We start from the raw sequence: 14,895 nt of genomic DNA, 5'->3' as shown, positions 1-14,895 counted from the left end.
TTGCCTGAGTAGTCCACTGATAAGAAAGCTGGTAATAGCTCGTTGGCCACTGATAAGAAAGCTGATAATAGCTCGTTGGCCACTGATAAGAAAGCTGGTAGTAGCTCGTTGGCCACTGATAAGAAAGCTGGTAATAGCTCGTTGGCCACTGATAAGAAAGCTGGTAATAGCTCGTTGAATTGAACCAGTTCCCACTTAAGCAACCTTGTGAGTGGATGGTATCTGAATGGGTCACCCGTTTGGGACACCTGCTGTAGGCTATTTTGGCTGACTGACACTGTACAACTGTACACTTGTGCTGCTTGAAATCCCAGCTTCAAAAGGGGGACATAAAATGGACAGATTTAAGCAGAAAAGGCAATTCCTCTTATGAATTGTCCTTTTCTGTTTAAAATTTTTGTTTAAAGTTTAAATCCAATTCCTTTTCTGCTTAAAATTCTATCCCAATTTCGTGTTCTATCCCCCCCCCCCTTTTTCAAATTTTATACTTCGAAACCACTTTTGCTTTGCTTCAAGAAAATTTCGTGTTTGGTATTTTGTATTTAAGTATTTGTGGAATAATGGTAGGTAGATAATGTTACCTACTATTATAGGATAAAATTCCATGCCTCGGCTGGGATCGAACCCACGCCCTCCTGTTTACCAGGTGAGCGTCTTGACCACTACGCTACCGAGGCAGCTTAAATAGCAAGTGCGGTCACCCTACTGTTACCAATACCACTAGACAAATTTCTTACTGAAGGAACCCAGTATTTTTTTCGCACCGAACTCGTACATAGCCTATACGCGTACGTAGTAATGTGTAACGTTCATGAGAACTCGGATCAACACAGAATCCAGGAACCCGTCTGCCCAAATGTGGCTGGGACAGGATTCCTATGGCCATTCTCTTATTCCTATATATCCTACACAGCCCGTGGCAAATACTTCAGGTACTCTCTTCACAAATGACACTGCCAACATATCGGTGTGGTATTAGAGATGTGTAAAGTGAACGACTCAGTGAGTCAAATCCTAAAACATTTGAACTCACTCTCCGACTCCCTATCGGGCTATCGGAACTATAGGGCCTTAGGATCTGACTCATTGCCTGCGTAGTCCACGGATAAGAAAGCTGGTAATAGCTCGTTGAATTGAACCAGTTCCCAAAGGATCACTTAAGCAACGTTGTGAGTGGATGGTATCTGAATAGGTGACCGTTTGGGACACCTGCTGTAGGCTATTTTGGCTGACTGACACTGTTCAACTGTACACTTGTGCTGCTTGAAATCCCAGCTTCAAAAGTGGGACATAAAACGGACAGATTTAAGCAGAAAACGCAATTCCTCTTATGAATGGTTCTTTTCTGCTTGATTCTGTCCAAATTTCCTGTTCTATCCCCCCCTTTCAAATTTTATACTTCGAAACCACTTTTGCTTTGCTCCAAGAAAATTTCGTGTTTGGTATTTTGTATAAGTACATATTTGTGGAATAATATAGTAAGTAGATAATGTTACTATTATGTATGGATACCTGTGTATACGAATATGTGTACCAGTACATAGGTTTTAAATGCTAGCTCTAGATGAGTGTGATATATACATTGGAGTCCACATTAAACCTAATCTGAACTTTCAGATCATGAAACTCACAACATATTGCTGTGAACTCTAATCTAAACTAGGTTCTATTCCTGAGTAAACATTTGTATACAGGGTGAATGATAAAGGCATGATTTTTTTTATTTTTTTTTTTTCTCCGAATAAGCTGTTAAAGTGTTAAAGCTTTGTTGTACGCCTTAGGCCAGCCATTCACTATCAGGTAGACCTGACAGGTACACCTGATCCGATCCTCTGGTCCGGTATACCTGACACCTGATGAGCACACACACTATCAGGTAGACCTGATCAGGTGAACTGGTCAGCTGTACCTGTCACGCCTACCTGACAATATGTGGCTGGCCTTAGATTCTACTTTTACTACCTCCAGAAAATGTTCTGGATGTGCAATATGAGAGGATTTTGCCAAAAGCGTTTTATTTTACTGAACATCCCCCATGAACGCTCGCCTAGTAATAAGAACTGCGTGGGTTCAATCCCAGACCGAGGTATGGAATTTTATCCTCAACATTGAGAATTTGACCGCAATAGTAGTAGATTATAGTAGGCCGTTGCTAGGGTAAAGGGACTTCTACTCGAGCAGTATAAATGATCACTCTGGTATGTATGTTGCATTTCTACTAACACCACCCAGTATATGATAAAGTTATCTGATATCCACCTCGCCAGGACATACTGTATGCAAATAGATTGCGTGTGATAGATGGAAGATTGATAGGTCCACAGGATTTACATACAAAACATCGTAGAGTACTTTGTAACGTTGATATAAGACCTATCTGCTATCTGATATTCTTGTTCTTCTAATGTTCTCCATTTCAAAGTTTAATGCTTTAATGTTGTAAAGTAGGTACGGAGGTAGGTAGCGCCTTGACCACTACACCACCGAGGTAGGTATTCCATACCTCGGCTGGGATTGAACCCACGCCCTCCTGTTTACCAGGCGAGCGCCTTGACCACTACACCACCGAGGTAGGTATTCCATACCTCGGCTGGGATTGAACCCACGCCCTCCTGTTTACCAGGCGAGCGCCTTGACCACTACACCACCGAGGGTGTACGTACTTTAAGCACCTTAAGCTGTGTCCAAACATAGTCGACGGTCCATCGACAAATGTCGACAGAAACCGTACACTTGTCTCGACAACACACACAGGTAGATTCAACTCGTCGATCGACCATTGTTCGATATCGCACACTACACGAATTTTTCTTCCTCCAAAGTTACAATTTTTCCAAATTTTTGTTTGTTGGCAATGTGAACACACTATTTCATTTGTATATTAAAAAAAAAAAAATCGTTTACTGCAGTGTGAACGGGCTGTTTGTATGAGCTTTCAACAGGAATAGAAAATTGGGGAAAGCAAACAGCCCCCGATTTTTTTTTTTTTTTTTTTAATTTCATTAATGTACAGATTTTTTATTTGTCCCTCTCATTCGAGTGTATAATGAAGGATAGGATCACAATAGAAAGGTGCATTCACACCAAACAGCACGCATGCTTTCAAAGGTTCGTGCACACTCACCTCGACATTCGTTAGCATCATCACTGGCACGCCGCCACGGGGCATCGTTATAGAACGGCGCGCACTCGTTACAGTCTGGACCTGCCGTGTTATGCTCGCACCGACAGACGCGGCGTGTGGAGCCATCGCTCTGACGAACGTACGGACATTCGCTAGCGTGTCCGTTGCATTTGCACCTGGAATGGGGACATGGGGATGTTAAGGGTTAATATGCAGAAAACCCAGTAAAGCCCACCTGAAATTTACCATGGGGATTAAAAGGGTTAAAATGTAAAATTGCCGGAGTAAAAATAAGAATGCCAGCCTAGTTAGCTTGGTTGGTAGCGCGTCTGCCTTGTAAGCGCTAGGCCGCGGGTTCGATTCCCACCCGGGGCGGATTTTATCCTGATGGGATAATGTTCGTTATCGGAACGGTTGGCTTTCTCCTATCCTGTCTTCCTTCTCTCTTCGATTTCGGGACGATAAGACCATAGCAGTTATAGTTCCCTCTGTCAAAACTTCCTAAAAATAAAAAAAAAATAATAAGAATTTACTTCAGGAATTTCAAAGAGACGCCGAAGTTATTTTATACGTATGTACATATGTGTATACAATTCCTTATTTTTGTGTGTGTAGGTATGCAACACGGTAGGTTCAAAGTGAAAGAAAAGATGAGTGGTTGTGTGGAACAGCTACTTTAGAAGAACCCTTCCACTAGCAGAGAAAAATTAAAACTTAAATAAGTTTGTAAGAAATAATTTGAAATTGGTAGCGTTTATTATTTTTCTTTGGTTTTTGCTTTTTACTTTCCTTATCCTATAGGAAGGAAAGTAATGTAATCGGGTCAAATTTTCGATGGTCAGTTTTTAGTGCCAAAACACGTTTTGAGGTCCCTAGAGCCTAAATCCAAAGTTTCAGCCATTGGTCCGTGTGTCTGTCCGTCCGTCTGTCTGTCTGTAAACAAAATATCTCGAGAACGGTAAGAGCTAGAGACTTGTTTATATTCTATTCCCTATTCCATTTTATTTTATTCTATTTAATTTAAATTATTTTCGAGACTTAGCTCCTATAGAAAATAAGAATCGAGCTTTACAAGTAGAATCCTTATTGTTGTATTTCAATCTATTCTCTTTTTTTAATTATTTTTTTTTATATAAGTAGTCTTCGTTGTAGTCTGCCAAATTTTATAAGAATATAAGTAGAATCCTTATTGTTATATTTCAATTTATTCTCTTTTTTTAATTTAAGCAAGGGTCTATTGTAATTTATTTTTGAAAATATTGTACCAAATACATGAGACCTTGCTTGGACTGCGGGAGTAAAGGGACTTTTCAGTCTCATTCTGGCAGTATAAGCAGGGTATATTCTATTCTATTCTATTCTATTCTCCTCTACTTACCTAGCTCCCACAGAGATATCAGCAATGGCGTAGAAATAAGATCTGAGTACGGACGGATCCAGGAACAGTTCGTCATAAAAAGTGTTGAGTCTGTCCAGCGTTATTCGAATCTCGGTGGCGGTCACAAATTCCTAAAATGGAAGAAACATAGGGGAAATTAATTATGGTACAGTCCCCCCCCCCCCCCGGGGGGCCGACCCTGAAAAAGTCCCTGCACTTCTACACAGCCTACAAAAAACTAGAGGTAAATATAGGCTCGTATTCAAAATTTCAGGTTTCTAAATTGATCCATTAAAATTTAAGGTGATGGGGGGGGGAGGGGGGCTTTATGACCGCACTGTATGCTGGAAGTATATTCTGCTTTAATCTACATCGGATAGTATGCCTCGCCTTGTACGTATCGGTGAGGAGCTAGTTTGACTTTCAACACAATGGTGGGTGGGGTTAGGTTCCCATTCCAAACACAAAAAGCCCACCCCGAGGCTTAGGTGTAGGGGCAAACAGCCCTAAAGGATGGGTTAAGCTTCTACGAATCCAAGAATCTAGGTTCCCACTTACTTACCTGTAGATTCAAGTTGTAGCTGAACGTTTTGGCGCGGTATCTGCCCTCCAGGGTGGCAAAGGGTACAGCGCCCCCAGTAAGCGGAGACAGATCGGAATATTCCGATGTACAGAACACACGCGTATCCGAATCGTTAGCTTTGCCGGAATTGTCATCTGGTAGACCGTATGTCTCTTGACAGGAAGCACTGCGAAAGATAAGACGATAAATTAATAATTTAATAATATGTAAATCGTGAAGAAATCAAAGAGAGCAGGGCAGGACTGTAGAGAAATCAACGAAAAATATTAAATACATACCTACATCAATCAAAAAGAAAAACATAAAAAAAAATTACACGTGCTAAGTCCATAAATGCCTTCACCTTCAGGTTGATTATGCAATGTGCTCATCAAAAGTGATCGTCAGGTTTATGAGCAGCCTACGTGGCCAAGTGGGTCACAGTAGGCTTGCACGCCGGAGGTCCCTGCTTCGATTCCCAGTGAAAAGTTTTTTTCGGCTCTGTCCTTGGTGTAAATGGGAAGTACCTATTGTGCCTTTTCTCGCTCATCTGATGAGGGGCATACTACGAGATGGACAAATGGACATGCTATGACACAGACAGATAGTAAACCCTGTATAAGGCTCTACATAATAGGCTAGAAATTGTAGGCTGATATTAAGTTGGGTTGATAACAAGAGTTCAAAGTGTTATCAAATTATCATTAGAATCAGAATACATTGTACACGAAAATCAAAGCATTGCGCCCATAATAACTCTGTTTTACCTACCACTGTACCCTATTTTTATTGATAAAAATGATTCAAGTTTCCATTTAAAACAGTTTAAAGATAGGCAGGCGGCAGGTACTTACTAAGTTAGGTACCACATTATAAGAAACTAAGTACTTATGTGTTGGATTCTGGTAGATTCCTGAACATTTATTTCGGAGTTTCAATTAAAAAATCTGAGATTTGTAAAAGAGAATACCTATTATTAGAATTTAATACAACTTTTCCATTGTTTAAAATGGAAACTTTTTAGTTTGGACATCAATTTTGGGCCACCCTGTATGTCATTGACCAATCCACGTTGTGATTTTAAACATCAAGGATTTCTTATGCACAATTATTTACAAATATGTTCTGCATAAATTGAAAACTAGCATATCTAATACCCTAATCTGGACAGACTATAATGGATAAGTATATGTTTTAGCTCTGATCACACAGAATATATGGCTAAATGTTGATGTGCTAAGTTGGCATTAAGTTGTGTGTGAAAGACGATATCTCTGTTATGTGATGAGGAACAGTATGAACGAAAAGTGTTCCAAGCTTCCAAGTTTTAATTTGATGATTTTTCTTTTTGTTTGTTGTCTGATTGTTTGTTTAACAATAATTCTCAAACGGGTTGTTCGATTTTTAAATTTAGCAAAAAATCTTAAAAAAAGAAGAAAAAAAACATGCATTTATTTTGACATAACCTCAGTGTCATAAACACTTATAAGACTTTTTAAAGAGATAGAAACACACTACCTACTATCACAAATCGCAACACTTCACGTCACATAACGTTAACCCATGGGGAGTCAGGAAGATGTAGTTTAAAGTTTTCCCATAATATTGTAGGTGATTTCGTCTTGCTACGGCAAAATTTCCTCGGCCTTGAAATTGTTTGATGTAAGCCAGCGTAAACAATAACAACAACAACCGAGCCTTCAATCAAGTGTTTGAAGAAAAGGAACGTTTGTCTTACCTGTAAAACTGGAATGGTGTCCAGGAGCTATTCTCGTAGGTTTTCTTGTAGATGGCAAAACTCTCTGGTCGGGGAGACCAGAACAGAAGTCGCACATATGTCACGTCAAATGTTTTGCCTGCGAACACAAGAGATACAGAATCAAGGTTTAAGGTGCCTCTACACTACAGGCGACCGATGTCGATCGACTTCACGCAACTCACATAAAGTAGGTAGTTAAAAATCAAAGGATCTTGGTGAAATTGAAAAAAAAAAAAACAATACCTCCATGGAAAAAAAGTGTTCGGAGAAAAGCTTACTTACTACTTTTCTAGGCCCGTCGATTACTTTTTCGTCGCAGAAAAAAGTCGATTACTTTTTCGTCAATTATGTCGATTTTCAACTAAGGATTACGCAGGCCCATTGCATATTGGAAGCGTGGTTGCGCGACTTTTGGTAGCCCGTAGTCGTATGGAAAACCGCTGCCAAAAGTCACGCTTCTGCTCCGCTTCTAATGTGTGACGACGGGCTTTTTGAAGAATCTTTTTTGAGAAGCATAAGAAAGATACCAACATAAAACCTACAACCTATATCAAAGGTGACAGGGTGTTTTAACCGAGACTCTATCAACCAGCAAGTTCGTTCAAAACGGATCTATGACCTGATAAGTACTGAGACTACGAAAATTGATTAAATTTGACCCACAATACAACTTGGTACACTATGTACAACTAACATGTGTATGTACATATTTTGTTGTACATAATTTATACAATCAATCAGTGATAAAGGCCTGTTCTTGGGTACCTATTCGTATCAACTTTAATTCAAGTACTAGATTTTAATTCATGCAACAGAATAGATAAAAAGTCTTGTTTGAGGACGACGTAGTTTTACTGAATGAAGCTATGTACTTTGCATGCTATCTTGTTTGTAAAGTAAACCTCATAATTCTAATAAATCAGATTTATATAGAATCTATGTACATAACTATGTCTTTTGATATTGAGGCTAAAGGAGAATACTAGAATCACATGAAGGTAAAATACTGAGATTATGATAGGCAGATAGGCAGTTGGGTCTGACAGGGATATAGGTGGTCTGACAGACCCAACTCTGACAGGATTTAGTCATATTCCAAAAATGAAGCTCGTGAATATGAACATGGATAATGTCTAACCCTGTAGGTAACCACATAGAATATATGGATAATGTCTAATCCTGTAGGTAACCACATAGAGTATATGTATAATGGAGGTGCCGACACTCCAGTCATCATTATTGATAATGAAATCACCGATCAAAAAACTTCCAACCTCTTCCCAGATCTAAATATACTCTTCCCCAGGTCGGTAATATCGGTATCAAACTTTCCCCAGGTCGGTAATATCGGTATCAAAGTTTATTTCTTTAATCAAACAGAACACCAGCCTAGTTAGCTTGGAGGGTAGCAATTCTGCTTTGTAAGCGCTAGATCGCGGGTTCGATTGCCGTCCGAGGAGCACTTTATCCTAAACAGATAAGGTTCGTTCTTGCACAGCTGGCTTTCTCCTATCCTATCTTCATTCTCTCTTCGCTTTCGGAAAGATAAGACCTTGGAAGTTACAGTTCCCTCTATCAAACCTCTTAAAAAAAAACTATTAAAGTTAATCAACCAATCGGAATGCAGCATATTTGCTCAAATTGTGGTCCTGGGCCTTAAACAACCACCCCGAGAGACACACACCCCAAATGGTGATCTTAATTGACATGGGGACCAAAGAGGTAGAGCTTTGGTGGGTCCTGCCTGAACACTGATAGCTGTAATTTGAGAAAGATCAAAGTGTTCTCCCTCAATGGAGTTAATAGTTATTTGAATAAAATTGGAGTCAATAGTTATTTAAATGTAGATCAAATGGAACCCTAGACCCTATCATCAAATAAGATGGATACATCATCATTAAACGTTTATCTTAAAGTTGATTGATTCCATCTGACATTCTTTTGATCCTTCGTTTACTTAACACTCTTCAAAGTGAAGTATTTTATATAGAAGTGTTTTAAAAGAATCATTCGTCCTAATTTCCTCTACAGAAAATTCGATCGTGTTGCCTTTAATAGGTCCCTAACTCCTTGCCTTCCTAGAAAATTGGCACCATTCACTATTTTGTACAAGGGAGATTGACACATCCACTAATTTTCTATGAAAAAAAAGCACATTATAGAAAAATCTTTGTTGATACCTAGTAAACCTGCTAGGCTCTTATCGTCCTGAAATAAAAGAGAGAAGGAAGACCGGATAGGAGAAAGCCAGTCGTTCTGAGAACGAACCTTATCTGGTTATGATAAAATCCGCCCCAGGAGGGAATCGAACCCACGACCTGGCGCTTCCAAGACAGACGCGCTACCAACCAAGCTAACTCGGCTGGCATAAAAGAGTTTACACTCGGAAGAATAGAAATGACTATCGAAACTTCAAGGGGTTCTTACACGAATCCTTTTACATTAAATCCTTTTACCGAATCCTTTTACCGGAATAAGGTCGAGTGCATTTATGTATTTTGTCATAACCAACATAACCTCAGTGTCATAAACACTTATGAGACTTTTTAAAGAGATAGAAACACACTACCTACTATCACAAATCGCAACACTTCACGTCACGTAACGTTAACTCATGGGGAGTCAGAAAGATGTAGTTCAAAGTTTTCCCATAATATTGTAGGTGATTTTGTTCATGATAGCTACATACACTGGCCTTATAGTAGTGTGTTTCTACCTTAATAGTCGACAGGTAACTCACCGAATTTGAGCGTAATATTGACCTGGTTCGGCCACTGCACGCCGTCGTACATAGTGGTCGACTGCCACCACGTTGTCGTATTCGACAAATCCGTCAGGTAGCGCACCGGATGCGTGTCTTCGTAGCAATAATCGCACGTGTTGGCCGTCACGTGCGTGCCAGATTGAACGCAGAAGCGCGTCGGTTGTGGAACGCCGTTCTGATAGCCGCAGGTGTTTGTGGATTCTACAGACGCGGAAAATGCCGCGTTCTCGAACGGCGGTATACAACGCTGTAACGAGAAAGAGAGGGGGAAGTGAATTAGAAATTAGTTTAAAAAAGAGTATCAACTTTTCTGGGAGAATAACCTAATGGCCAAATATCAGACATTTGAAAATAACGTCAACATCACCACCACCAAAAACAACAACATCATCAACAAAAGATCAACAGTTTTACTTTCTGACAAGATGATTTTTCTGTCTGAATAAGGAAAAATGTTTACTTTTTACTTTCCTTATCCTATAGGAAGGAAAGTAATGTAATTTTCTGTTTGCTAAGTTTGGACAGAAAATGCTATTTTCGTCCAAAAGACAACTAGACTACATATGTTTTGGAGGACTCAAATCATTTCACTTTTCAGGATATATCGGAAAATTGAGCGCTAAACTAACAGATTGCCTGTTGATTGGATTATTCTAAAACAAAACAGATTACACTACGTACGAGTCTATGATCTATCGAGAATCGATTACTATCACGCAACTACTGTCAGCAGAAAAAGTAATAAGGATGCTACAGGAGCAGAGTATGATAGAGAGATGTAAACCGCATCTTACACCTAAATCTTCAGAATATCAGATTTAAATAAAATCTATCGCATCTAAATCGATGAGATCTATCACGTATTGGAAAACTAATTAAAGTCTGATATTAACACCTCAAACTGGTTCGGGTTGGCTATAAATAATAGATAATCTTCAAATTTCGAAATAACCGATGAACCGCGGCTGACCCAAATTCTCACATTTTGATTTCGATCAGATCTTCTGATATGTAATTTGAAGCTTGATTCTTTCTATTTTAGGTACCCTCTTACAGACCTAGGTCTGCCGGACGGTCTGATTGTGAGTGGCTGGCATAAGAGATGGACTTAAAAAACGATAGCAAGACCTTTCGAGAGGCAAATAGTAATAGTAAAAATTGTGCTTTATTATTAAATTTTAACATATCATGACAATTATTACAAGATTAAATTGTGACAGCACTACCACTAGTCCACCCAACCCCCCGGGGGGGGGGGCAACAGAAGGACGCGAGGAGAATGATTTTGAAACATCTGACTTTCGCAAACAGAGGATGTTGGAACTCAAGTTCTGTGTTTCGCTGCATCGCATCGGTGCGCCAGAGTGCCAGAACCCGGCAACAGTATTATTGGCTAAGTTATTAAAACCATCAAGACCATTTACCATTAAGACTAGGTTATTAATACACGGGAAGGGTTCAGGACAGGGCTATATTTAGGGGGGGGGCGGGCCCAAACTCGGGCTCTATTTTTGCTGTTTTATTATGGGGCGGACTCCGAAAATTTTTGAACATGTACTTTTGGGCCTACCCCCCTTCAATACGGGGGACTCCAAAATTTGGAGTACTTCTGGGCCTCTTGCCCCCTCCCCCTCAGTAAAAATCCTGGCTACAGCCCTGGTTTAGGATATTTTTAGCTTGGATAAACAACTTTCAGGTACTCCGCGCATTGCACCGGTCGTTAAAAATCAAACAAAACCGCAGAATCAGCGATTAGAATTAAAAATACCATTGTTTTTTTGCCGAGTACCTTTTCATTTGTATTAAATTTGTACTTACGTGACAGAACACAGAAACAGTAATAGAGAGGAACCTCAGTGGTTCAGTAATTAACGTGTTGGACTTTGGATCTGGAGGTTGGTGGTTCGAGTCCGAGTCAAGCTATGAACTTTACCTAAGTGTAATAATTGAAGAACGACATTTGTGACGAGCATTCAAATATGCTTAACACAATAGCCAAAACCAAACATCAGCCCAAAGCAATCACCCTAAGTAGGGCTGATTGAGAGGCTGACGAAAAACGTCGGCGTTAGAAATATTATTGGTCTTAAATTTAGACATATTATTGGTCTTACATTTAGACATATTATTGGTCTTAAAACGGACAAGAAAGAAGAGCAACAATAGCTATGAAGTAGATTGGTTTTGGTAGCTCCTGCTTCTTTGATTACTTCTTACTACCTGACCATTGCAGACGAGTATTCAGCACCAATGCATAAAATCAGTAGCTCTTCTTTGCTCGATAAGCCTCAAGGTAAAACCAAGATAAAAGAACCAAGGTATAACCAAGATAAAAGATCTAATATACCTTCATAATAACGCCGCCATACTAACTGCATGGGTACCATATTGTTCCAAGGTGTTGTGTGTGAATGGGAGTACCATTTTGTTCCAAATATTCAGAAGCTGTTGTTTGAATGATCACAAGTGTAAATAATGGGAAGACAGAACAGCCCTGGGGAGTATTCGATAGTAAACCCAATCTGCCACCCGTGAGGTAGAGTGACTCTAAACCTGTAGGTGCTGGGTTCGAATCCCGGTCGGGGTGCAAATTTTGACCAAAATTTTCTGTTCATCGATAGTGCCTTGAAGTAATACGAAACTAATTCCGAGGTAGGTGCAAAGGGTGCACCATTTTTGCATTCTTTCTTTTTGTTTTCAACCTAGAAAGGTGTAAAAAGATAAGATCCAACCTTCTTAGAGGTGAGTTTTGTTAAAATTACAATGAGTTTTTCTGGTTAAAATCTGCCCAAACACAATCAAGCTGAGAGCAATTTTTGCATGGGTACCATATTGTTCCAAGGTGTTGTGTGTGAATGGGAGTACCATTTTGTTCCAAATATTCAGAAGCTGTTGTTTGAATGATTACAAGTGTAAATAATGGGAAGACAGAACAGCCCTGGGGAGTATTCGATGGTAAACCCAATCTGCCCACCCGTGAGGTAGAGTGACTCTAAACCTGGAGGTGCTGGGTTCGAATCCCGGTCAGGGTGCAAATTTTGACCAAAATTTTCTGTTCATCGATAGTGCCTTGAAGTAATACGAAACTAGTTCCGAGGTAGGTGCAAAGGGTGCACCATTTTTCCATTCTTTCTTTTTGTTTTCAACCTAGAGAGGTGTAAAAAGATAAGATCCAACCTTCTTAGAGGTGAGTTTTGTTAAAATTACAATAAGTTTTACTGGTTAAAACCGCCCAAACACAATCAAGCTGAGAGCAAATTTGAATGTAAACACAACATGGCAACACACAACAAATGAAGTTGTAAAAACTATACGTATACAGACTTCAAGTATACACAAATCCCCCAACATAAACAAAGCACATGCAGTCGAGAAGTAGGAAGAAATCTAGAAACATAAAATAATGAGAATTTCTTCAATGAGATCCGCATGTAGAACACATTGCATGGTTCCCCCCAAAGGGAGAGGGATAAGCGTTCTATTTCTGACCAAGATGGAAGAGAAAACACATGTTGATATTTGTGTTTGGAGTGAGCTAGGATGCTTGGGAATGTTCTTCAAATTGTGAATGAATAAAATGAATTTCGAGAATTTAATGAGTGTAAAGCAGGGTATAAACTTATGTTGGAAATATACCTAGTAATGATATTTCCATGATCCACAGCAATCACCCTAGTTAGGGCTGATTGACAGGCTGACGAAAAATGCCGACCCCGTCTGTACACGGGAAAAGGCCGAGAAAAAGAAGATGATATTTCCATGATAATGATAAACCTACGTTGTCCATTGTCATCAACTTAACCAGACACTTCCGCAAGAGGCCCGGCCAGACCCGTCCTAGTCCAGCTCTATACACAGACACAAACGCTATTGTCGGAAAGGCTGGGTTTCTTCTATCCTGTCTTCCTTCTCTATTCGATTTCGGGCCAATAAGACCTTTACAGTTTCCTCTATCAAACCTCTTCAAAAAGAGGATCTTGGGCTAAAAACAGAATGGAGGGGAGAGCACAGCGCATAGAGCAGATAGTACGTCTGTCTTGTAAGTGCTAGTTCGCGGGTTCGATTCCCACCCGGGGCGGATCTTATCCTGAACGGATAATGTTCGTTCTCGCAAAGGCCGGGTTTTCTCCTATCCTGTCTTCCTTCTCTCTTCAATTTCGGATCAATAAGACCTTAGCAGTTACAGTTCCCTCTATCAAACCTCATAGATAGAAGACTTCACCAAGAAATGATTCTTCAGAATATACCCGCACCTACTGTGTGAGACAGTGTGAGGTCAAAAGCGTTTTGGTATGATTGATGACAGTGCGTTGACAATTTTGCGTGTAATGCAAATTCAAGTCCAGTGTCTTCCAGTTCTAGGAACAAGATGGTCTCGGTTTACTTCAAAGTACTATCTCATCCAGGTAAATCGGTCAACAAAAACTTCGAGGTGGGTTCTATCCGGAAACATGGACTATTTGTGGGAACAGACTATACTGTTAAAGGACCGGCTTGATAAGTTAATTAGATGTCCCCCTTTTGGGACTTTTTAACAGACTGAAAATGTTTACAATGGTCCAAAAAGTAGCTACAGTCCTACACCAAAGCAGTCAAATGCGATTGCTGGAACGATGTAGAAGTAACAGTAGTCGCAAATCAGGACTCCTCTCCAAACTCTTGTCCCAGAGGTAAGTTCAGGAACTCAGCCACCTGTACTGACCTCATCCAGAAGTCCAAGGGTGTAAGTGTAGTACGGTTAGAAGTACAGGTGGTTGATTTCGGAAAGAGGTCTTTTTCTTTGTTAAGACAATCACTTGTACAAACAGATTCAGCCGACATATGACTAATGAGCTGATGACATAGTATAATTGAAGACTTTTGAGCAAAAGAGCTCTTAGGCTTATTTCCATTGGTAATTAGGTTTATTAGTAGTTAATCAGGTAGATTGGTACCGAAACCACAAAGTTCGGCTGTTAGAATCACATCGATAACAAAATGGTCCAGTACCCCCACACTACTCAAGCAAAACAATACCCGCGTGAACAACAGTAGAGGACAATGCATTGAATGAACAGAACGTGAAGATACTCTTCCAATGCAGATTATGAACCTATGGATGACCACTATAACCATTAGATATGAAAAAACTATATGGAGTTACCGATATAAGTAACCATTATATCAAAGAACTATGGGAAGACCAATATGTATAAGAGACCATTAGATATGAAAGAACTATGAAGTGACCAATATAACTATTGTGTGAAATGAAGACCAACATGTCACGAAACAAGATGAACATGAAGAGATGGACAATTGGACATCT

The 14,895-nt window shown here is 39.8% G+C and overlaps 1 protein-coding gene across 1 annotated transcript in view; it reads right to left on the bottom strand.

Moving 5' to 3' along the window:
• LOC103508584 (laminin subunit gamma-1) overlaps nucleotides 1–14,895 on the bottom strand; it is a 126,681-nt gene that overhangs the window by 105,051 nt on the left and 6,735 nt on the right. Inside the window, 5 exon segments of the mRNA XM_026823152.1 lie at nucleotides 3,125–3,300; nucleotides 4,503–4,633; nucleotides 5,065–5,251; nucleotides 6,803–6,920; nucleotides 9,564–9,834. Coding sequence (XP_026678953.1) covers nucleotides 3,125–3,300; nucleotides 4,503–4,633; nucleotides 5,065–5,251; nucleotides 6,803–6,920; nucleotides 9,564–9,834 — 883 coding nt within the window.

Source organism: Diaphorina citri, unplaced genomic scaffold, assembly GCF_000475195.1.
Source record: "Diaphorina citri unplaced genomic scaffold, Diaci psyllid genome assembly version 1.1 scaffold412, whole genome shotgun sequence".
In the NCBI taxonomy this organism is placed as follows: Eukaryota; Metazoa; Arthropoda; class Insecta; order Hemiptera; family Psyllidae; genus Diaphorina; species Diaphorina citri.
This window is presented reverse-complemented; position numbering and strand designations above follow the sequence as displayed.